We start from the raw sequence: 25813 nt of genomic DNA on the forward strand, positions 1-25813 counted from the left end.
TGAAACTCAGGCCATGAAACCTAACTGTCCTGGATTGGATCAGATTTGATATATTTTGTTTGTTTGTCTGTCTTTAAGAATGAGAAAGGATTTCCTCAGATCATTTTCCAGAGGATTAAGAGAATTAGAAGAATTGGGTTTAGAAAATGGTCTTGGGGAAATTATATTAAATTCCTTCCAGTCACAAAGGGGTAGGTATTAAAAATGGAAAGGATTTTAAGCTTTTACATGAGAAATACATGAGCAAAATAGTCATTTATTAAGGTGCAGGAAAATATCCTGCCGACCACACTCACGGTTAACATGCATAGTTGATATCATTCAGTTCTTCTTATAAACATAGAGTGATCAACAATGTTTTTAACGACACGAACCCTAAGAGGCAACTGGCTTCTAGGTAGGAGCATTCAGTTCTAAGCCGGAGATGCCTCCAGGAAGACGGAGTCTTGCCGTTTGCCTGGTGTCCCAGAGGGTTTCCAGACAGCAGCTTGCTTCCTTTCCCTTTTTATGAATGGCAGTAGTATTGTGCTTCCCTCGGCATTTTCTCCCAAAGCCATTCATAAAAAATAAAAACAAAACAAAATAACAATAACAGAAAACTTTCTCGGCACAGTCTGGAGCCATTGGGTGCCAGAGGCTGGGAAAACATCCTGGCAGCCATCACCCCAACCAGCACTGAACGAATAAATTCAAGGGTCTGTTTGTTTGGTGGTCTGAAAAGTATGAAGTGCTGTGTGGAAGGGAGGGCAGCTGGAAGAAGTTCTGTGACACAGACTAGGCTGGGAGCCAGGGCTGGAAGCGTTTCAGACATTGTCTTTCCCCTCATTGAAGTGTCAGGACCTAATTCATGGAAAATTGGGTGAGCTGGCAGCCCTCGCAGAGGATTTCATTGAGCCCCACAGTGTGCAGGAGTCACGTGAATGCAGAATCCTCCGCCAGAAAAGGAGGGGGACTTCTGAGCAGCAGGCTCCAGTCGGCCTGCAAGAAACGCATGCGGATTTGAAACAGTTTGGGAGTAAACTTGTGTACAGGTGTCATCGGCAGGAAAAAAAAGAGAAGGGAGAAGAGTAGCTCTGTTCATACAAAAGACTCTTTTGAAAGGAACACTTCTCTCTTAGCACACACTTTGGAATCATAAAAAGCAAGAAGTCCTCATTGTCCTTGGTCTGATTCCACCTGGAGAAAACATCGTCTCAAAATTTGGGCTTTTATGATGTCATCTATACTCTGATTTAAAGTCAAAGGGAAGAATTTTCTTTTTCAGTGAACAAAAGCACTTTGCAATTTTTTAAATTTTTAGTTGTTTATAATGGTTATTATAAAGTTGTTTATCTTTAAAAAGAAGCTTTGATGATTTTTATATATGTTTAAAGCAGCAACACGAAGACATTATACCATCACAGAAACTCTGAGAGGAAGAAAAATGAATAGGAACACTACCCCTTTCGTCATATAGTGAATTTATTCTAACTTCTGTTATTTGGGAGACCTGTGGCTTTTTTTTTTTTTATCTGAACCATGAAAGCATGTCATTTTCCACATCAGAGTGGCTCAGTTAAATTCACAAACATCAGTGAAGTACAAGTAGAATAGGTAAGGCGGGTGATATTCAGACATGAGGGTGAGTACTGGAAGTAATCTATCAAAAAGCTTGAACTTCAAATCCGCAATACAATGAATAACTTAAATATTTTTGTAATACTCTAATTCTTGGAAAATTAATTTAGGCTGGGTAGAAAATTTTCCTCAAGTGTTTCACCTAAAAGTCAAGAGTTCTACATACACAATTAAATAGATATAGATATAAATGTAAGAATTAAATTGATGTAGATATAGATTAAGAAGACATTGGCATAGATGAAATCTGCAAATGATACCATTGAGAAAGTAAACAAACCCACCCACAGAATGAATGGAAGAAGTTGTTTTCAAATCATATTCTGATGAGACTTGCATCCAGAACATAAAAAGAACTCTTACGACTTAATGTGAAAAAAAAACAAATTTAAAAATGGACAAAAGATTTAAATCTTTTCTAAAGAAGACATACAAATGGCCAATAAGCACACGAAAAGATGCTCAAGATCATTAATCATTAAAGAAATTCAAATCAGAACAGGAATGATATTCAACTTTATACCCAGTAGGATGTTTAAAAGATAGACAGTAACAAGTTTTAAAGAAATTGAACCCTGGTGTATTCTTGGTAGGAATGTAAAATGGTGCAGCTGCTTTAGAAAACTGGGAACTCCTCAAAAAGTTTAACATAGTGACCTGTGTGACCCAGAACTTCTCCTCCTAAACATATATATATGTTCTACATATATAACCACATATGTTCCACATATGTAACCATATATTTCTCATATATACAGTGTGTCCGTAAAGTCATAGTGCACTTTTGACCGGTCACAGGAAAGCAACAAAAGATGATAGAAATGTGAAATCTGCACCAAATGAAAGGAAAACTCTCCCAGTTTCTGTAGGATGATGTGGCAGCATGTGTGCATGCACAGATGATGACGTAACACCATGTATACAGCGGAGCAGCCCACGGCCATGCCAGTGGAGATGTGGACGGTACAGAGGAAAGTTCAGTGTGTTCTGTGGCTTGCTAAATTCAAATCCGTGACCAAAGTGCAACATCAATATTGGCGCATCTATAATGAAGCGCCACCACATAGGAATAACATTACTTGGTGGGATAAGCAGTTGAAGGAAACCGGCAGTTTGGTGGAGAAACCCCGTTCTGGTAGGCCATCAGTCAGTGACGAGTCTGTAGAGGCTATATGGGATAGCTACCTAAGGAGCCCTAAAAAATCTGTGCATGAGCCCACATCGAACTGCACTGAATAGGTATGAAACTGGGAGAGTTTTCCTTTTATTTGGTGCAGATTTCACATTTCTATCATCTTTTGTTGCTTTCCTGTGACCGGTCAAAAGTGCACCATGACTTTACAGACACACTGTATATATGAAAAATGAATACATAATTCACATTAAAACATCTATACATGTTCATAGTAGCATTGCTCATGATAGCCAAAAGGTGGAACTAACCCAAATGTCTATCAACCCATGGATGGATAAACAAAATATAGTACATCCCATGCATGGGATATTATTTGGCAACTTTTAAAAGAAATGAACTGATAAATGCTGCAACATGAACAATCTTAGAAAACATTGTGCTAAGTTAAAGATGCTAGACCACAAATACCACATATTGCATGATTCCATTTACATGAAGTGTCCAGACGAGGCAAATTTCTAGAGATAGAAAGTAAGCCCTGGCCGATAGCTCTGTTGGTTGGACCTTCGTCCCAATGTGCAAAGGTTCTGTGTTCGATCCCTTGTCAGGGCACATACAGAAACAAATCGATGTTTCTCTCTTTCTGCTTCTCTCTCTCTTCCACTATCTCTCTAAAATTAAAAGAAAAAAAGTAGATTAGTGGTGACAAGAATGGGAGGGTATCTTGGGAGGCAAGAAGAAATTGGGGGTAGCTGCTCATGGATATGAGATATTTTTTAGAGGAAGTGAAAATATACTAAAAATCTTTTAATTAAATACTGCATATGGGTGAATTTTATGGTATGTTAGTTATATCTCAGTAAAGTTCTTAAGGAAAAACAATATATTAACACATTGGGCCCATACCCTCCTCAAGTTTCAGGGTATTCAGACAAAAAACAAAGTGAATCAAATAGCAAATTTATATATTAATATTTTGATGTAGCTGGTATGCATGCAAACCTTTATTTGGGAATTGTTTTAATAGAGATAACCTGTATTTTATTTCCTTAATATATAATTATACCACCTAGTTCAGTGGTCGGCAAACTCATTAGTCAACAGAGCCAAATATCAACAGTACAATGATTGACATTTCTTTTGAGAGCCAAATTTCTTAAACTTAAACTATAGAGGTAGGTACATTCCTTACTGAGATAGCGCCCGCACATGGTATTTGGTGGAAGAGCCACACTCAAGGGGCCAAAGAGCCGCATGTGGCTCGCGGGCCGACCAGGGATTGATTCTATGGCCCATCTTTCAGTAGATGGATTCACAGACATTTTCATTCTCATCAATTTAATGGCAAGTAATAGAAAATGCCACACCCTTCCACATTATTCTCTATCTTTTCAGAGTGGGAAAAATGGCCAATTTACAGAAGAATTACTACATTCTTCTTTGAAGTAATAATATTCAGTTTCTGTTACTTAAATTCTATTTCATCTGCAAAGACCTGCGCTTATTAACTAAGACATCTGGGCGGTCAACTTATTCTCTCTTGCTTCTAAATGAACCGACCGTAGGGACTGCCTTCTGCTGTCAGGCTCAGGCTGCTCTGCAGCAGTAACCCATTCTTAAGAAAATCAGACAAAAGTAAAACTAGAAAAGTGGGTCAGTGTCCATATGGTTTTCCATTGGGACCACTGCTATCTTTTCATTAGCTATCTTGCCTAATTCACTTTGGCTTTGTGCCAGATGCTTGTCTATATTTGAATTATGTATACTTAATGTTTTTCATTGTGTATGTTTTCTCTTAAACTATAACATTTTTTTGCTTTTGTTTTTGTTTTTTAGCCACAACAGGTTGTTCAGAAGAAGCCTGCTCAGGTAAGAGATGGTTCTTACGACTTCTTCCTTCCAAATAATATAAAAAGTACAGTGAAAAAAATGTTCCCAAATTAAACCTTTAATTAATATTTTTCTAGTTTTGATTACATCAACATTGCACTATTCTCAACAATTTGCTGTATTCTCCAGAAAAAGTCAGAAATAAGCAGTCGGAGTTTGTCATTAAAAACCTTAAACGATCAAGACCTTTGCTTAAGTGCACAAAGCTAATATAAAAATTTGAAAATGTTTATTTCAGTGCCTCATGGATAAAACATATCTAGTCTTATGTTTTTTTACCAATTCTTAAACATCGTATTTTGTCCTTTCCACCTAACTATCCATATTTCATTGACTTGATAAGGGACTTATTAGTTGCAAAATATTTTGTGATTTATGACTAGAAACGTATTTGTTCATTGAGTTATTCCATGACATTAGATGATCCCAAAATGTTCCCCAGGGAAAGCTGGGAAATTACGTTACACTGGTTCTGCAGATGGATGAACTCTCGAGTCTGGCTTCCCTGAGCCATAGTCTCTGAAGTCTTTGGAGGCATCAATTTGAGGAACTAGCTTTACTTCTCTTCTTTCATGTGACTGGAGTTCTTTGTCCTAACTGTCATCTCTCTATACATGGAAACACAAGAATCATATTTATTGAGGAAAGTATATTTTGAAGAAAGCAAAACCGAAGGATAAATGAATATGATTGCCAAGTATGTGAGCTGTTACTAAAGTAGAAGTGTGGCCCGCTGCCCTCCCCTTCCTGGTTTAAGGAGATGATCAGGAGATCTAAGTGTATCATGCAGAACTGGCTGCAGTGTGTTATTAAGCAATGTCTTGGGTTACCACATTCTTTGTAGATCTCTTTCATATAATTTAAAATATCTATGGGCTTTTTTCCCTAGAGGTCCCAAAAAAATGTACCTTATACCCTTTTCTTTTGGGACAATGTTACTTTGCCTGGAAAAGATCACCCACAAAATATTCTGTGCTCACTGTTTTGTAAAAATGCTGCTTGGAAGAGAATTGAAACTTCTAAACATGTATAAGCAGGAAATAAGTATACAAATAATTACACATGTGCTTTATGTAGAATAAAAGCAGAGTTCCCATGAATAAAACAATCATTCTGGTGGCTGCTGCCATACCTGAAAGCTGAGAGTGGTAGGAAGCACTAAAAATAAATACCCAGAGGTTGAGTGTTTATACACAATATTAAACAAAATGAAATATACATAAAAACTTGCCATTTTAGCTTAGGCATACCAGAGATACTGAGCCTCTCACCCTTTATCAGTAAGAACATCGTGAGAAAGTGAATTTATAATTCTTTGTGTCAAAGGCGACACTAGTGTTCACTGTTGCATAGTTTGTGAACAATAGATTAACCTTATGTGGTCTGTTACCAACATTGCTTCAGTCTCTCTTCTTGGTGTCATAGGGAAGATGAGGCTAACAAAAGCAGTCACTGCATCTGAGTCATGTGTAATCTAGTTCAGAGGTTCTTAACATTGGCTGCATATTAGAATAACCTAGTGATTACACACACACACACACACAGTTCCCCCTTTTTTTTCCAACATACCAAAACCCCCTGAAACTCGATAGTATTTAACCCTATATATATTTGTACTATGTTTCCTCTTATACATACATACCCATGATAAAGTTTAATTCATAAATTAGGCACAGTAAGAGATTAATAACTAATTATACATACAATTATAATATATTACAATAAAAGTTATATAAATGTGTTCTCTCTCAATCTCTACTAACCAATCTGATTATCTGTATGGCTACTAAGTGACTAATGGGAGGGTAGGATATTCTGGACAAAGCAATTAATCATGTCCAAGGCAGAATGGAGTGGAACAGCACGTGATTTCATCATACTATTCAGATCAGCATGCAATTTCAAACTTAGTGTTTATTTCTGAAATTTTCCATTAATACATATTAGGGCCAAGGTTGACTGCAGATAAGTGAAACCACAGATAAGGAGGACTATGTATATACGTGTGTGTGTCTTTGTGTGTTTGTGACTGTATATTTAAATGGTTATTATAAATATCATGTTTATATCACATATATATCTCATATAAATACCCACCTAGTGGTGTGTGGGGTGTGCTGAAGCTAGCCTTTGTAAATATCTCTTCCATATTCTACATTCAGCAGTGTTAAGTGGTAGCTTGAAATCCACTGCACTGAAAATACACCATGGAAATTGACAAATACTGCAAATCAGGACTTGATTTTTTTTTTCCTGAAGAGCAAGTTGTTAAATATTTACCTACATACCAATGGCCCAACCTTTCCATGATTCTGATTATTTGATCTGGAGACTCAAGCATCAGTATTTTTAATGAACTCCCCAAGTAATTTTGATGTGCAGCCAGGGATGAAGATACTCAGTGAACACACATGAGAAAAGGTTTGATATTTGAAACACAGAATATCAACGTTTATGAGGTACGTAGGGGACACAGAATGCCACAAGGGAATTATTAAGGGGATGGGGATGATCCCTGGAAGAATTTTTTTGTTTTTTCTTGACAGAGACAGAGAGTCAGAAAGAGGGACAGATAGGGACAGATAGGAAGTGGGAGAGATGAGAAGCATCATTTCTTTGTTGAGGCATCTTAGTTGTTCATTGATGGCTTTCTCATATGTGCCTTGACAGGGTGGGGGGCACAGCAGAGCGAGTGACCTGTTGCTCAAGCCAGTGACCTTTAGGCTCAAGCCAGCAACTATGGGGTCATGTCTATGATTCCACACTCAAGCCAGCTACCTCACACTCGAGCCAGCTACCCCACGCTCAAGCTGGTGAGCTCGTGCTCAAGCTGGCAACCTCAGGGTTTCAAACCTGGTTTCTCCATGTTCCAGTCTGATGCTCTATCCACTGTGCCACCAACTGGTCAGGCCCTGGAAGAATTTTGATTTCATTGTTATTATTTAGTCACAAAAGGGAAAATGGAGACAAATTAGGGGAGAGCAAGAAAGACCTTATAGAGGAGATGAGTGACATATTAAAAAGTAGAGGGGTAGAAACAAATGAATCACAGATGGAGATTGCTGAAACTGATTGCAAGTTGGGCAGTAATACACCAAGAAGTCATATAAGTGAAATAAAAAAATTTTCCGGAGGCAATCAGGAATATCAGAGAAGCCACAGATGGATTGGGTTGTTCTTCGCTGATCAGTCTGGCTGTCTCACAGACCCTGCTCCAGATCTGCCCTTGAAAGAAGAGGTCAGACTCGAAATAGAAAAAAGAACATGAGCTCATTGGACTTCTTAATCTATATTGCCTAAGGACACAGCAATGAATTATATAAACATGGGACTACATGGAAGTTCATGGAGGATAATGTAAATTTTACACTACATTCAAAAGAATCTCTTCCTTTTTCATCTGTTTCTTTCAAAATACCCTCCCAGATGGCTTTTCCATGTGGCAGTCTGGATTACCTCAGGCTCATATCCTTTCTTCATCAACAGTACTTTGCAGGGTTATGTTTAGATCCTGTCTTTAAGTGGTAAAGATTTAGCACAATTAAATATTTTACATCTAAAGACTAGAGCTCAGCGGTGTATAAGGAAACCTAGGTTTTGCTTTCTAGCCCCATCACGGGGCAAATTAATCTCTCTGGGCCCTATCTATCCACCCATGAGATGGGATAATAACAATACCTCTTCCCTTATTTTCAAGAACGTTTTGAGAGATTCATAATTATATAAATTCCAGGGAGTATAATTATGTTTGGATGCTAGGTTTTCTTTCATTTCCACAGGTATATGTTCTTGAAATCTCTAGAATTCTAATTAGTTTTAAAGTCCTATCTTTTTTACCTCAAGTGTTTTTATGGCTTGTTTTTAAAATAAGGATGCTTTTTTACCTAAGGGGAGGATTTTATAGTAATTGTTACATGGTATCATTAGGACTAAAGCAGTCAGAATCACTTTCCCTGTGGGTCACAGATATCTAGAATTACAATGGTTCTATTGTGAAGTTGTGTAAATCCATCAAATTCTGAAACCTCTAAGCTTTGAGAATGCCACTTCTTGAAACTGGGATACAAAGTGACAGAATTCACTCACAAGAGACAAAATCAGGATTATGACAAACCTCAAAATTTAGATAGACACTTGTGTTTATGTATATTAGCACATGTGATTAGGAAAGAATAAAAATTTATGGGGAACCCTACTGGATGGTTTTGTGCTTGGAAAACATACCTCAAGTATGTCTCATAATCCTAATGAGAAAGTTATCGTCTCTTATCAGTCTAAAGGGGGAAATCTGCAATATTCACATTAACTTTTTGAAAAATTCCAAAACCAGTGAAAACAAAAGTTTACAAGGGAACTCTACTATATTTTTATTTAAAGTGATAAAATGAATCATAAATAAAGTTAGCCAGTTTTCTAGGTTTTTTAAACAATTTAAACAGTTGAATTTCTCAACCTTATGGATTACATTCTTAGGTTTATTAGGAAGTAGCTGTAAGTTTTGTTGTTGTTATTGTTTTAATTTACGAAGCACCATACAAGTATCAGGTCATTCTCATTGGTTGAGCTTTCCTTCTTGAGTTTTTATTTTATCTTATTTTAATATTTTTTTAATTTATTGATTTTAGCCAGAGAGGAAGGAAGAGAGAGAGAAAGAGAGAGAGAGGGAGAGAGAGAAAGAGAGAGAGAGAGAAACATCAATCTGTTCCTGTATGTGCCCTGACCAGGGATCAAACTGGCAACCTCTGTGCTTCAGTCTGATACCAACTGAGCTACCTGGCCAGGGCTCGAGTTTTTATTTTGATAAGAACACATTTCTCTCCATCTCAGACCTCTAACAAGGTTTTGGTGGTTTATCAGACATCTTATTGATTCTTTTTATTTTTTAATTTTATTTATTCATTTTAGAGAGGAGAGGTAAACAGAAAGAGACAGGGAAAGAGAGAAGGGGGAGGAGCAGGCAGCATCAACTCCCACATGTGCCTTGACCAGGCAAGCACTGGGTTTCAAACCAGCGACCTCAGCTTCCCAGGTCAGTGCTTTATCTACTGCGCCACCCCAGGTCAGGCCTTATTGTTTCTGATTTCCCCCTCTTACGGCTTTAAACTGAGATTAGAAGTGAGTTCTTGTATATCATTCAGACATATCTTTTTTCTCACCTGATCCCTGCCCAAAGGCTAAGAACAAGTTTTTAAAATCCCAGTAGTAATCCTTCTTTTCCACCCAGTTTCCTCACTGTTGTGCAGCCCTGGCAAGCTACACCTCTAGCAGCTAAGACAGGTAGTAACCCCCTCCTTGTTACTTTCCCGGTGAGAGAATTGGCAAATTTTCCAGTGTCTGAGAGACTAGAAACAAGCTGTCTGTTTCAAAATAGCTTTTACCTGCAAGTGACATCTTCCGCCCCTGGTATGTATCAGGGAGGAGAAATCTCAGTAAGCCTTGGTTATCGGGATTTTTTTTTCTCCCCTTCAAAAAAAAAAAAAATTGAATGTTTTTACAGAGACTTCAAGGGCAGTTTTAAGGATGTTTATATTTCAGACAACCTAAACATTGTTTGGAGCAAAATGAGAGATTTCATTTTGGAACAAGCAAGTTGATGAATTGCAGTCAGCATCTTGTTCTCAAAGAAGGCATTTTACTGGGGGCTTTCAGTCTAGACACTCAGAGGAAGAAGGAGGAAGGAGAGAAAGGAGAGCATGCTCACTCTAACACTCATCTTTTACGTGGCACCTTGGCCAATGCAGTAAATAGTTCATAATAAATCAGACTTGCAAATAGTCAGTCTTCTACTCACTCAGGGAGCTCGGTGATTTACGCTGCCAAAGTCATAAAGAGTTCTGATTTATTTTCCTACTTAGGCTCTTTCAAGCTGGTAAAACATTTTGTGGGCCAGTAAATGTTTGGTACCAACTGGTAAAACATGAAGAATTATATCAAAGTCTGCCCCGAGTGGCACTGTTTTGTTATATAGGGAAGACTTTTTTATTTCACCCCTGACCTCTGACATTGCAAAGGTCAAGGGAAAAGGGAGAGAGCAAAGTAGAAACCTGCCTTTAACCCTTACAACAAAGTAGCTCAAGGGTATAACAACACAGGGGGAAGGCAGAGGAAACATACCAAAATGATTATTAACTGTAAACATGTGAAGTAATTAGCTTAGCTAACAGTTGTAATAAGGGAATGTTGGCAAGATGAATCTAGCTGCTTCCTGGCAGGGAATGTCTTACAGAGATGACATAAACTTCTAACAGAAATGAAAGAACATCACTCAATCTGGAGCAATATATAAAACTCCAGAAGGAAAAGTTTAGTGTTTCTGGACTTGACAGATTTCCTATAGCTTTTAAAAGTATAATTGTTTTTAATGGTGTGGTGAAGTCTGTGGATTAGACTAAAATAAAAATGGCGGTATCTGCCTGCTTTTTCTCTGCATTCTAATGTGAGTTGAATACAGAGCAATTATTTATTAAATATGTAAACTTTCCTATTATTATTAGCCAAATTTGCTGACTCAAGTTAATATGAATAATAGTAACTGGTTTTATTTTATTTATTTATTTATTTATTTAGTGAGAGAGAGAAACAAATAGGGACAGACAGACAGGAAAGGAAAGAGATGAGAAGCATCAACTTAAACTTGCGGCACCTTAGTTGTTCATTGATTGCTTTCTCATATGTGTCCTGATGCAGGTGGTGGGGGGGAGCTCCAGCCCAGCCATTGACCCCTTGCTCAAGCCAGCGACCTTTGGGCCATGTCTATGATCCCACACACAAACCAGAGACCTCAGGATTTCAAACCTGGGTCCTCTGCATTCCAGATCAATGCTCTAACCACTTTGCCACCACCTGGTCAGGCAACAGTAACTGGCTTTTAAAACCTGATCTTTCTAAGAAAATCCTTAATGTTTGAATACAAATATGTCGCTGTATTGAAGATACTCCCTTTATGTTCAGGAAATGTTTGCTGGGCACTCAGATGTCCATTAAATAATTGTCGACTTAACTATTATTGATATTTTCATAATCTTATTCAAAAGTCCTAGGATTATGACAAATGATTGGTGCAATAATGATTGAAATCCAGAAATCTTCTGTTCCCTGGCAACAAATACAAGTTATGCTAAGTTTTACACGTATGAAAAACAGGCCCCGGCTAGTAGCTCGGTTGAGGTGTCACCTCAATATGCCAAGGTTGTGGGTTCAGTCCCTGGCTAGGGCATATACAGGAAGCAACAAATGAATGCACAACTGAGTGAAACAACAAACTGAAGTTTCTCTTTCTCTCCCTCTGTCTCTCCCCCTCTCTCTCTTCCTTTCTCTCTCTCTAAAATCAATAAATTTAAAAAATTTAAAGATAAAGAGAAAAGTTTTCTCCTAGTCTGTCCATCAATAAATACATCTGGAATATAACCATTAAGCAGCCTTGATTATATTTATTTTTCTAATGCTACTTTGCATGAAAACAAGAATATCTTCAACAATTTTGGAAATGTTGAAATAAATTTCCTTTCTGAGTGCTTCCTTCATACAAAAATTAAAAATCCTTTTGCTCTATCTTTAGTTGTTTTTTATACATTAGGCTCCTTCAGTTTAGTAAGAATTAGAACATGGAAAGTTGATCAAGCTCATGGTCCTCAGAAATCCTGACTTATAAGACCCTGCAACTTGAAATTAGTTTAGACATGAAGTGATTTCCCTATCTGAACACTATATGATACCCTTCTGGAGATATTTTTATACAGCCTTTTATCCCAGGAAAGACCTTTGTGGTATTCAAGGGATGCATGGCACCTCTGCCTGCTGAATTTTCAGTGATGGGTCTCTGAGCAAGGGCACAAAGGAGACAAACAAAAGTGCATTTTAGAAACCCAGATGTATTATTTTGTTTTGTTTTGTTGTTGCTGTTTTTAACACGTGAGAGGCAGAGAGATAGAGACAGACTACTGCATGCACTCTGACCTGGGATCTACCTGGCAAGCCCCTACCAGGTGATACTCTGCCCAACTGGGCCACAGCTCCATTGCTCAGCAATCGAGCTATTTTAGCACCTGAGGCTGAGGCCATGGAGCCATCCTCAGCACCCGGGGCCAACTTTGCTGGAACCATTTGACCCATGGCTTCAGGAGGAGAAGAGAGAGAGAGAGAAGAAAAGGGGGGGCGTGGAGAAACAAACAGCTGCTTCTCCTGTGTGCCCTGTCTGGAAATCAAACCTGGGACTTCCATATGCCGAGCTAACACTCTACCACTGAGCTAACCGGCCAAGGCTTGTTTGTTTGGAAGCATTGTTTAATTGTTTATTTTTTCTCAAAATATTTATCATTGAATCAGAGTTAAAGAAATAAGCACAGAATGAATAACTGAAACTAATCATGGCAGTTCCACACTGTAGTCTTAAAAGATATTTTACATTTCTTTTTTCAAAGTTTTTCCAATTGATTGTCACATTTTTTTCTCACACTCTCCTCAGAAAATAGATAGTATGTTCATTGCCAGACTGAATACGGGGCATAAGGCACCAGTTAGACAACCCATGATTTCAGGGTTGGTGCTCTGGTCAGTGACATCTAGGATCAACCTTCTTTAGATATCCCCCAATAAGACCTTTTAACTGACTTTATTAAGGTGATGGTAACAGCTGCAAGATAGTCCTGATAGTTGTATATTTTTATACGGGCAGTCCTCAGGTTACAAACAAGATAAGTTCTATAGATTAGAAAATGTTCAAGTATTTATACATACAGAAAGGTAAAAATAAACACTATGTTAAGGCAAACATCTGTCTAAGCTGCATTTAATAGGTAAATGTACCTGTTCCAACTTAGATACAGATTCAACTTAAGAACAAACCTACAGAATGCAGATACTGCCTGTATACATAAAGTTAAAATAGAGAAAAGATAGGGTACATACACCATAAACATTCCAGCTTCTTGCGTCTCCTTTTGAAAAACATATTTGCCTTCTAACATTTCCACCAGAATCCCTTGCACTTGCCAGATTCTATGGTTTGTATATGTTCCATTTAATATGTTTTTTAAAAACCAGATATAAAGTTTTCTTAGTTGGAGGAAGTAATCACTTTCCATTAAGTTAAACAGTCCCAATCCATATGAAGTTAAAATATCTGAGAGAGAAATAGAAAGAGTCAGCTTTGTGGTCTTGTGGGTCGCTCAGCTGCAGTCGGAATGGCAGTTGGTTCCTGGTCATTGCTGCCAAGGAGGAGAGCCCATTATTTCTGTTCTGGTGGGACTGGCTCGAGATAGTCATGAATGTGAAAAACTCTTAAATGTGTCATTCCAAGTCCTTAAGGAATAAAACATATTAAGATGACAAAAAGAGTAGCTCATAAAACCATAAGTAATCTTTATAGATTGCCAGATATATGTGGGTTTATTTGGCAAAATAACTTAAATTACAAATGTATTTTTAGCCTGCAACATTTTATGGTAAGAGTTGCAGAATTCTTTGCAGCCAAGGAAACAAAGGAAGGCATATTAAAGCCAACACGGACTTCATGCTATACACAATGAGGGACATCATAGTGACCCCACTCCTCGAGTTTGTAGGGAGAGTATTGCCATTTCTTGGCTCTATTTAGAATGCACTGGCCTCCCTTCCACTGCAGACCTGTTTCGTCTGCATCTGAAAATTAAACCCAGAGCTTCAGCTCTTGCATTAAATACTACACATACCCTTACCGACGTCTGTATGGTATGATCTAGAATTAAACTCTTAAGACATTTTAAAATTCCATCAAGAATTAGGGGATGAGGTTGGATATTGAACTGTTTTCTTCTCCCTTCTGAAACCATTAGTGAAAGTATACCCAAAGGTATCTGCCACATGCATTCTGATGAACCAAAGTAAAAGAATAGAGAGATGTGCAAACCCTATTTCTAGGTTGTAGTAGGGTTTTTCCCAAACTTAACCACAGCAATGAAAGAGTTACATTTATTACATTCCTTTTTTTATTATTCACAAAAGGAAAAATCTAAGGCAAAATGAATGTAATTTTCCAATAGTCATAATAAAAATACAGTTCTCCAATTCTGCCCCTTTCCTTTCCTTCCCTTCCCTTCTCTTCTTTTTTTTTTTTTTAATGCCGAAAAGGCTCACGTGTTTCACCAGTGTGGTGCAGCCTCAGTTGTCTTTGTAGAATAAGTGCATGAATGCCTGGGAGCTGTTCAGTGTTCAGAGGCCTTAGTGGCCGGTCCTAATAAAAATGTCACTGTGCACTTCCACTTTGAAAAGTCCTGTTATCCTACATCCCAGAAGCCCCATTCCAAGGCCAAGCATTCTTGATCAGACTGTTGCTGTTTGGCTTTCCTACCTCACCAACTAGCCTCTAATGAAATGTGTATGATTCTTGGCTACAATATTTCAATCTCCTCAATATTTCAGCAGCCTCAAAGCTGCTCTTCGGGGTCTCCACAAGCTCAGAAGTCCTTTGGCTATAGTGGCAAACAGAAAGCCACTTAAATAGATATCTCAAAGCACAAGCTGCTATCTACAATAAGTGACAGTCTCCTCTAAGTTAATGAACAGGCTTGAATCTAAGGGGTGCCTCATAACTACTCTACTATGCAAATAAGATTCCTTGGGGACATCAGAGCTGGCTGCTTATTCCCTGCATCGCTAGTTTCTGTCCGATCTTTGCACCACTTAAGAGCCTTCTGTGAAGCCCGGCCAGCAGGATGCAGGGCAGTGGAGGGTGGGTTCCCGACTTGATTCCTGACGGGAATGAATTTTCTTCTCTTAATTACATGCATGCTTTTGTCACAGCAAGCAAGTCCCTGGAAGGTAAGGTTTGCAGAGGTGAGAAGTGCCACATGCCTTGCCAACATCATCTCCTTGGCAGCCATGTTGTCCTCTGGAGAGTGGCCAGTCAGGGCTCTGCAAAGAGCAAGAGCCCTTCACTAACGAAACTTGTGAGAAAACCATCTTCTGAGCATGTGAGAACCACGTTACCTCCAAAAGTTAAATGGAGCGTGAGCCCCTACCCACCCTCTGAGATCCTAGTTATGTATCCAGTACCATAATTAACAACTACAAGTAGAAGAATTTCAAGTTCGTGGAAAGATACCTTAATGAAACAACTATGCATGTTGGGTTAAGAACAGTTAAGGAAACAATATGAGGGACCATCATTTTTAGCTGAGTTGTGTCTAAGGGGTTTGAATACACCACTTAAAATATCAGGAGCTTCAAGAGCTCAAATGGAGCAAAGTTTCTGGTAATATTTTTGAACAGCTGACCACATTCCATCTACTACAAGGTCTCTTTAAGTTCATGGTGTGAAAATCCTACTTCCTTCCGGATTTGGAAGTATTTTGTTTTCCAGAGGGGAGAGAAAAATCAAGCACTTAGAAATGGAATAATTACAGTTCAATCCAGGAGAGTGTCCCAGCTTGACTGAGTTCTATTAATTTATTAACTATGAGAAGACAGAATAAAATATAGCTGCCGGCTCTTACGTGATGGCCTGTTTCAAGGTAATAACTGAAGTCCACACCTCACATCGTAATGAAAAGGGAGCCATCTGGGGAGGGATGGAGAGTGTATCTGCCAAACAGCTTAGTGACTTTCTGGAATTTAAATATTAAGTGAAAAGAGAAAGTCATAGAGCAGCTGAACCCTGGCTTGTCTTTCTTTCGGCTGTTCGTGGCTTTGATCATGCTACATCCTCCTCTGTGGCCAGGACTCCATAGAGAATCTCAGGGTCGTAGCCTTTTGCCTATCAAGCGGTATAAACCTGCTGCTTAAATATGTGAAGCCTGAAGTTCAACGGTTGGGAGTAGAGGGGAGGTAGTTTCATTCGCTCCACATTTCCCGCATAACCCAAAGCAGACTAAACAAAACTGGTGTGAAATCTCATGACTTGATGCTGCTGCAGTTATATATTTTTTAAGCTGCAATCCATTCATTTGTAGGTGTGTTTATTCCCAGGATTTACAGCTCTCTCAGTCTTTGGGGGAAGAATGTATGAAACCTTTTGGAAAAGGTTGCAGTAAGCAATGGCCTGTGATTAAAGCCCAGGGTAAAGTTTGTGAGTGTGTAAGTGTGTGTGTGCATTCATGGGAGTGAGTGCCCGTTCATGTGGGTTTTTTTCCTCCCGTTTGTTGAATTGACGCAAAAGCGTCACACCTGGTAGCATTTAGGAGCCCCTTCACAGCTGAAGTGTTTCAAACACTAATGAATGGAAGTTTGGTCATATAATGCAGACAAGCTTTAAGGCATGCGTTACTGAATGGTGTACTGTAGTGACCTGGGAAAGGAAGAGAGATATAAATTGTGTCAGTTAGCCACCCAGACAAAATGAAGCCATGTGGAAAATCAAATCTATTAAAGTATGAAGACTGTTATAAAGCTGTTTTAAGTGGGCCGTTCTTAAAGGGGCTCAGTTTGCTGCTGGGGTGAATGTTTACCTCTTCTCCCAGATCTTTTTCACATGCCGTCTTATGAGACAATGTGCAGCATTTGATAAAAATCATCCTCTCGTTAACGACGCTTTTATCGGAAATGTTTATTGTCTCCCGCTTTACCACCCATGTCCTGAAAGGTACTGCACATTTGTAAAATAAGCAAAAGGAGAGAGAACTGTGAGGCTCAAGCCAGTGTGCACAAACTCCAACAAATTCCAGAACCACAAGGACTCAGAAAACGGAAAAGAGAAGGAGGAGTTAGATTTATAGGAAGGGGAGGCCCTGCAAAAACATCTATATTAGATTTCTCTCTGCTTGGCCAGATCAACATTCAGTGTTTGGTCGTTGTGGATTTAGCACTGAGATTGAGCAGGGATGCCAAACTTTGGTCATTGTCTTAAAATGTACTTGAATACATACAAGACCAAGAAAACCAATGTAGAGAGGAAATGAGTAGTCAGCTCTTGCAGCCTGAGAGCAGGCTCCCTTCTGCCCTCACGCTGCCTCTGCATGGCCACGGCGTGGTGGCCGTAGCTTCATGGTCACACACAGGTTCTGGTGACCCTCTGACTCAGCCCAAATCCTGGCCCTCCGTACTGTAACTTTGGATGTTACTTGCTGTGCCTTGATTTTCTCACCTGTAAAATAGGAATAATAGCAGATAGTCCCTAACAGCATCTAGTCATCACCATAAAAGTACCACTATTATTACCAATATCTGAAGGAGACGTTTATTTATGCCTTAAGTAAGGATCTCCTGAACTTTATTTTTCTTACTTCTATGCTGGTTTTTAAAATTGATGAGTGGCATGCTGCTGGAAAAAAAAAGTTGCCCTTTCTATTTTACTCTAATTGGTGCGTAGGCTGACATCCCCCAACATTCCCTGGACTGCACACAATTGAATTTGCTGACCAGCCACCATATTGTCAAGCCTTAAGTCAACAGTGGCTAATGACCGCTCTGGGAAAAAACAACACCTTGATTCCTCAATTACAGTTTAAGAAGCCCTGGGAATGAGTGGCTTGCCAATCATCCGCATCCTCTTTTGAAGCAAGCATAGTGTGCTATGGAAACAGGTCACCTCTGAGCTGTTTTGTAAGAACAGCGGTCACAGTATAATGCTTGTACTCTTTGTGTCTTCCAGGAGGAGACTGAAGAGACATCCTCACAAGAGTCTGCGGAAGAAGATTAGGGGGCGCCAACATTTGATTTCTACCTCAGCAGCAGTTGGATCTTTTGAAGGGAGAAGACACTGCAGTGACCACTTACTCTCTATTGCCATGGTCTTTCCACTTTCATCTAGGGTGGGGTGGGGCGGGGCGGGGGAGGGGCGGGGGTCGGGGGAGAAATCACGTAACCTTAAAAAGGACTATATTAATCACCTTCTTTGTAATCCCTTCACAGTCCCAGGTTTAGTGAAAAACTGCTGTAAACACAGGGGACACAATTTAACAATGCAACTTTTAATTACTGTTTTCTTTTTTCTTAACCTACTAATAGTTTGTTGATCTGATAAGCAAGAGTGGGTGGGTAAGAAACACTCTGAGTCAGGTTTTAGTCAATCACTGCACTGTATACAAACAAGAAACGTGTCACACCCGTGACTCTGGGCATTCACATAGGAAAGGCGCAGTGTGTGACACTGTGTACGCCTCTAATGCCACCTGACCCACTCACCGTAGTAAAGCTTCTGTATAGAACACCAAAGATAGGAATAGATACTACTTCTTTCTTTTTCGTATAATCTTGTACACACTTACTTGATGATTTTTTTTAACTTTTATTTCTAAATGAGACGAAATGCTGATGTATCCTTTCATTCAGCTAACAGACCCGAAAAGGTTATGTTCATTTTTCAAAAAGGGAAATAAGCAAACAAGTGTTGCCAACTCCTGTATTTATGGGTACCACACAGATCAGTAGGAGGAATACATTTACTCTTCACACTCCTTTTCAGGAACAACATTCATTCCGGTAGAATCTACTTCCTACAGAGCCAAATGCCATTTAGCAATAAACCGCACTTGTCAGCCTTAATGCATTGAAGGAACCTAGAGTAAAATCATCCTCTTTGTAATTTAATGAAAAGGTACAAGAATAATGCATGATGAACTCACCTGAATTATGAGGTAGGAGGAGCGAAACCTACATTTCTTTTGCTATAGTTATGCTACAATTTAAAAAACAAACAAAACAAGCAGTCTCTCTCTCTTTCTCTCTCTCTCTCTGTACCTTTTCATTGTGTATCAGTTTCCGTGAAAGACCTAAATACCACTTACCTCAAATTAAGCTTGTGTGTTACTTCAAGTAATACATTTTGACATAGGATGGTGGACTGATGTGCTCTACATTGACTTCTTTAGTTCACCATCTCTTCATTCAAACTGCACTTTTAGCCAGAGATGCAATATATATCCCCACTATTCAATACTACCTCTGAATGTTACAATTAATTTACAGTCTAGTACTTTTTACATGCTGCTATACACAAACAATGCAAGAAAAAACAAAAACAAAAACATAATGGGTAGGTGATGCTAATCACGGTTCTTTTTGTCCACTTAAACTACAGTTAAAGAAGCAAAGCAGTCTCCTTACTGTGTTTCAGCATGGCTATGTATTTTTCTATGTTTTTTTTTAATTAAAATTTTACAAATACTTGTTTCAGCTTCTCTGCTAGATTTCTATGTTAACTTGAATAGGTTTTTAACCAAGTCGCTCCTAGGTTCTTAAGGATCACTGTCCTCGATCGCACTACACATCACACAAAGTTGGATTGTAATGTTTAAATATTACCCTCCAAGTTTGTACCTCAAATGAATTGTGTAAGGAAATGGACTGATTGACTTGCAAAGACCTACCTCCAGACTTCAAAAGGAATGAACCTGTTACTTGCAGCCTTCATTTTTGTGGATGTTTGACATAGTTCAAACTGCAGCTACCCCTAGTCAAAGCTATTTTTGTAAAAGACATTTGCTAGAAAGGAACACATTTTTACATACTTTTGCAAATAAATAAATAAAGCCAACCTTCAAAGAAACTTGAAGCTTTGTAGGTGAGAGGCAGCAAGCTCGGCTTTTGCGATGCAATCAGAAATGTGTGTTTTAAGATTAGTTGAATATGAAAAAATGCTTGACAAAGATTTTCGTGTATTTTACACAAATGTGATTTTTGTACTATGTTTCAACCAGATTTATTTTAAGCGCTTCTTATGTATAGTTTTTATTCTTTTCTCTCCTAGTGAGTGTGCTGACTTTTTAACATGGTATTATAGACTGGGCTAGGAGGTAGTTTCTCATGAGGGCATGTGTCAGTGTGGCTTTTAGTTCTGAAGCCAAATGAAACTCAAAACCATCTCTCTTCCAGCCACTTCAGGGAGGTAGCTTCACAGACCACATACCTCTCCTAGACTGGCAGATGGCTCTCACTGTTGTGAATCACCAAAGGAGCTATGGAGAGAATTAAAACTCAACATCACTGTTAACTGTGCATTAAATAAGCCAATAAACAGTGGCTCATAAAAATAAAAAGTCCCGTTCCATATCTTTGGTTGGACCTTTCTGAAACCTCATTGGCCAGCTCATAAAACTGACACAGTTGCTCGTGTTGGCCAAACTCAGAAACAGAGCAATTTCCATCAGTGATGAAGTTACTCTTTTATTTCCTCTATGTTGTACAATCAAAACACACTACTACCTCTTATGCCCCAGTATACCTCATTTTTCATACTGAAAAAAAAAAAGCTTGTGGCCAATGGAACAGTAAGAACATCATAAAATTTTTATATATATAGTTTATTTTTGTGGGAGATAAATTTTATAGGACTGTTCTTTGCTGTTGTTGGTCTCAGCTAAGTAAGACTGGACATTTAACTTTTCTACCATTTCTGCATGTTTGCAGGAGAAAGGTATCAAGACGTTTAACTGCAGTTGACTTTCTCCCTGTTCCTTTGAGTGTCTTCTAACTTTATTCTTTGTTCTTCATGTAGAGTTGCTGTCTACGATTGTACTTTGAATCGCTTGCTTGTTGAAAATATTTCTCTAGTGGATTATCACTGTCTGTTCTGCACAATAAACATACAGCCTCTGTGATCCCCATGTGTTTTGATTCCTACTCTTTGTCATAGCTCAATTAAATTAAAGTTTGGTCAAAACAGGTTAAGGAGAGAGACATTCAGTTCACAAGTCATTGTGTTGCTCCTTCTGCATATGTACGTCCAGATTTCTACACACACTGAAATTAAGTTTTAAAGTATCATGCTTCTTAAATCAACTGCTCTAAATTCACCTTTCATGTTCTGACATTTAATTCTACAAAGACAAGACCTATAAAGGAAGAATAGCTTATAGTTTAGAGAATTTCTGTGTAAGGTTGGTATTGACAAAGTCTGTGAAGGAAGTAACAGATATTCCAGTTATTTTTCAAATAACATTTGCAGAGATATCCAAAAGTCTGGAGAAAAGAATAAGAAATGAAAGGTACCACTAACCAGGAGAAGAATCAGAATTATTCCAAGTTCAAAATCATTTTTACACCTCAATGGCTGATGATGGATGAATAAATCCAGGATTCTTTAAAAAGCTAAAATCTTCTGGTTAGTGCTGCTACCATTGTCACTAAAACTTTTTCTTCATTTAGCTTCTTGGGAAGGACTTGTCTCTGTTAAAACATCTCCTGTCAGGAAATTTATTGTCAAGTTTTACTCCAGTTCTTCATTCATTTATTTTTACAGCCAATATTTTATGAGTGCCTACTCTGTGCAGAGCCCCAGAAGAAGAGGCCCTTCAAAAGATTATCCCTTGGAGAAACTTATGCAAGTGTAGAAATACACGCAGCATGCAAAAAGAACTAACTGTATCATATAGGCAACCAGTTTCAAGAATTCAGAGTAGGGAAAGCCATTTCCTGCTGGGGTGGATCATTAGTTCACCCTACTAAGAAGGAGATGGGCCAAAGGTATTTAATATAACCCATATTTAGTCTCTTCGTTTTTATTAATGTAGAAAAGCACATAAGAAGAAATTATTTCCTGAAAATGAAAATAAACCAAGAAAGAATCTTTGGCTCAAAAGAGAAAGAATAAAAAAGGATATATTATGTCCAGAATAACATAAGTTGATGAAAAGGATAAAATTTTTACCATATTTTAGTGTCAATACTCACTAAACAATATTGAAATTAGGTTTTAATTTTTGTTTTAACTATTGCTTTCACTCAATAAGCAATATATTTAGGAAGGTTATTATGTGAAGAAATCTTTTTTAAGTTTAAACCTAAATCCAAATAACAGTGGGGCCTCTAGTATGTACTGGATATTATTTGGGGCAGTAAAAGTCAATGCAACTTCATCCCTGCCCACACAGAGCCAAAATTTCTCAGGAGAGAGCTGAACCCCAAGAAAACTCTGAATAGAACCTCACTAAGTTCCTCTGAAAGTGGCTGGAAGCATCTTGAACTCTGCCAGTATCAGGGATGAATTGCAGGACTTCTCACAAAAGGGCTTTAGCGTCACCATCACAGAAGGATCCTGGGGCTGCGTGGACAATGAGTTCAACCTACGAAGCATTTCGTATGAAGGGATTGCTTTTCAACAGGGCTAGGGGTACTAAACTTTTGTGAATTCAGGAATGGTAAATAGATTAGGAGTATGGGCAGTAATAAAAAACAGAACCAAAGGACAGCATTCCAGTCAGTGAGACATCATACGAACGCAGACTATACTTTAGTGAGGGAAACTTGAGAATAGTGAAAAAGAGCAGCAGTAGAGTGGACAAGAGGGCAGAATGAATGTGCTTCTTATCAAGTTATTTATGTATGATGACTTTATTGAGCAAGTGTAATTCTTTTTATTTTTAATTTTATTTAGAAAATTAAATTTAACAGAGTAACTGGTCAATAAGAGCACATGGGTTTCAGGTAAACGTTTCTATAGCATTTGACCTATTTATTATGTTATATACGCATCACCCAAAGTCAAATCATTTTCCCATACCTTATATTTGTCCCTCTTTACTCCCTTCCTCCTACCCCTCCCCTATGTCCTCTTTCTCCACGTCCTCCTCCCCCTGGTAACTATTTCACTTTTATCCATGAGTCTCAGTTTTATATCCCACCAATGTGTGAAATCAGACAGTTCTTAGCTTTCTCTAATTTACTTATTTTACTCAGAATAATGTTCTCAAGGTCTATCCATGTTGTCATAAATGATAGTATGTCATCATTTCTTATGGTTGAGTAGTAGTCCATAGTATAAACGTACCACATCTTCTTTATCCAATCCTCCATCAAGCAACACTTTGGTTGTTTCCATGTCTTGGCCACTGTGAATAATGCTGCAATGAATATGAGGTGCATGTGTCTTTACGTACCAATGGTTTTGAGTTTTGGGGGCAGATACCCAGTAGAGGCATTGCTGGGTCATATGGTAGTTCTATTAATTTTTTGAGGAACCACCATACTTTCTCCCATAATGGTTTTACTAATTGGTACTCGCACCAGCAGTGGATGAGGGTTCCTTTTTCTCTACAATCTTTTCAACATTTGTTATTACCTGTCTTGTTAATAATAGCCAATCTAACAGATATGAGATAGTATCTCATTATAGATCTGATTCGCATTTCTCAACTAGCTAGTGAAGGTGAGCATCTTTTCGTATATCTGTTGGCCATTTGTGTGTCCTCTTGGGAGAAGTGTCTTCATGTCCTCTCCCCATTTTTTAATTGGATTGTTTGCTTGCTTTTGCTGAGCTTTGTGAATTTTTTTTATATATCTTGGATATTAATACCTTATTAGAGCTGTTGTTTGCAAATATCTCCCCCCTTTGGTTGGCTTACTGTTTTTATGTATCTTTTACTGTACAGAGCTTTTTAGTTTGATATAATCCCATTCATTTATTTTTACCTTTATTTCCCTTGCTTTTGAGGTCAAGTTCATAAATTATTCTCAATGACCAAGATCCATGAGTTTAGTACCTACATTTTCTTCTATGCAATTTATTGTTTCAGATCTTATATTTAGGTACTTGATTCATTTTGAATTATTATTTTTTTCTGGAGAACAAACTGTAGTCAAGTTTTACTCTTCTGCATGTGGCTTTCCAGTTTTCCCAGCACCATTTATTGAAGAGGCTTTCTTTTCTCCATTGTGTGTTTTGGGCTCCTTTGTCAAAGATTATTTGTCCATATGTATCTGGTTTTATTTCTGGACTCTCAGTTCTACTCCATTGATCTGTATGTCTGTTTTTCTGCCAATACCATGCTGTTTTGATGATCATGGCTCTATAGTATAATTTGAAGTCAGGTAGTGTGTGATACCTTGGCTTTACTCTTCTTCCTCAGGATTGCTTTGGCTATTTGGGGTTTTTTTATGGTTCCATACAAACCTGGTGATATTTTGTTCTATTTCTTTCAAAAATGACATTGGGATTTTGATGGGGATTGCATTAAATTTGTTTATTGCTTTGAGTAATATGTGCATTTTAACTATGTTGATTCTTCCAATCCATGTACATGGAATTTTTTTCCATTTTATTGTGACTTTTTCAATTTCTTTCAATAATGTTTTGTAGTTTTTAGTATATAGGCAGAGGCAGATTAAGGTCGGTTGAGGCACCAGCCACAAAAGAAAATATTGGGCCCCTTTAAAAAAAGAGAGAGAGAAGGAAAATAAAAATACATGTTAACATTTTTAAATAAATAAAAAATATTATGTACTATTAATGTTAAAATTGCACATATGAAACCAAACTTGGTGTCATTAGAAAAAAGTGTAAAGTTGGGGTTTTACGAGGCCCTTCTGAAGATGGGGCCCAGGACACATGCCCGGTGCACCCATCATTAAATCTGCCCTGTATAGGCCCTTCACATCCTTTGTTAAGTTTTTTTCTAAGTATTTTTTTTTTCAATTTAAAAAGAAATTGTTGGGGTTTTATTTCATTTTCTGAAGGTTCATCATTGGCATATAGAAAAGCAATAGACTTTTGTATATTGATTTTGTATCCTGAGACCTGACTTTATTGGTTTGTTTCTAATAGTATTTCCACAAAGTCTTTGGTGTTTTCTATGACATGATAGGATCATGTCATCTGCAAAAAGTGATATCTTTACTTCTTTCTTGATGTGGATGCCTTTTATTTCTTTCTGTTGCCTGATCGCTCTGGCTAAAACTTCCAGAACTATATTGAATAAGAGTGGAGAGAGTGGGCAGCCTTGTCTTGTTCCTGATTTTAGGGGAAAGGCCTTCATTTTTTCACCATTAGCTAATGGTTTGTCATATATGGTCTTTATTATGTTGATTTTATTAAGTGTTTTAAACTTAAAGGGATGTTGTATCTTATTAAGTGTCTTTTCTGCATCTATTGATAGGATCATATGATTTCTGTTCTTTATTTTGTTGATGTGGTGTATTACATTGATTGATTTCCATATGTTGAACCAACCTTGTACTCCTGGAATGAATCCCACTTGATTGTGGTATATTATTTTTTTTAATGTGTTGTATTTAATTTGCAAGTATTTTGTTTATGGATTTTTGCATCTGTTTTCATTAGAGATACTGGTCTGTAGTTTTTTTGCGTGTTGTCCTTGCCAGGCTTTGGTGTCAGGGTTATGTTGTCCTCTTGTAATGTTTTAGAGAGTATTACGTCTAGCTTTTTGAAGACTGAGAAGGATAGGTACCAAATCTTCATTGAATGTTTGGTAGAATTCATTAGTGAACCCATCTGGTCCAAAACTTTGGGTTTTTGGCTGGTTT

The 25813-nt window shown here is 38.0% G+C and overlaps 1 protein-coding gene across 1 annotated transcript in view; it reads left to right on the plus strand.

The window, feature by feature from the left end:
* The window catches only part of HMGA2 (high mobility group AT-hook 2), a 155462-nt gene extending 132800 nt beyond the window's left edge, over positions 1 to 22662 (plus strand). Inside the window, exons 6-8 of the mRNA XM_066255561.1 lie at positions 4589 to 4621; positions 18207 to 18371; positions 22527 to 22662. Of these exons, the coding sequence (XP_066111658.1) occupies positions 4589 to 4621; positions 18207 to 18371; positions 22527 to 22662 (334 nt within the window). The remainder of the gene's footprint in view (positions 1 to 4588; positions 4622 to 18206; positions 18372 to 22526) is intronic.
* Positions 22663 to 25813: the final 3151 nt, after the last annotated feature.

Source organism: Saccopteryx bilineata, chromosome 2 (assembly GCF_036850765.1).
Source record: "Saccopteryx bilineata isolate mSacBil1 chromosome 2, mSacBil1_pri_phased_curated, whole genome shotgun sequence".
NCBI classification, from domain to species: domain Eukaryota; kingdom Metazoa; phylum Chordata; class Mammalia; order Chiroptera; family Emballonuridae; genus Saccopteryx; species Saccopteryx bilineata.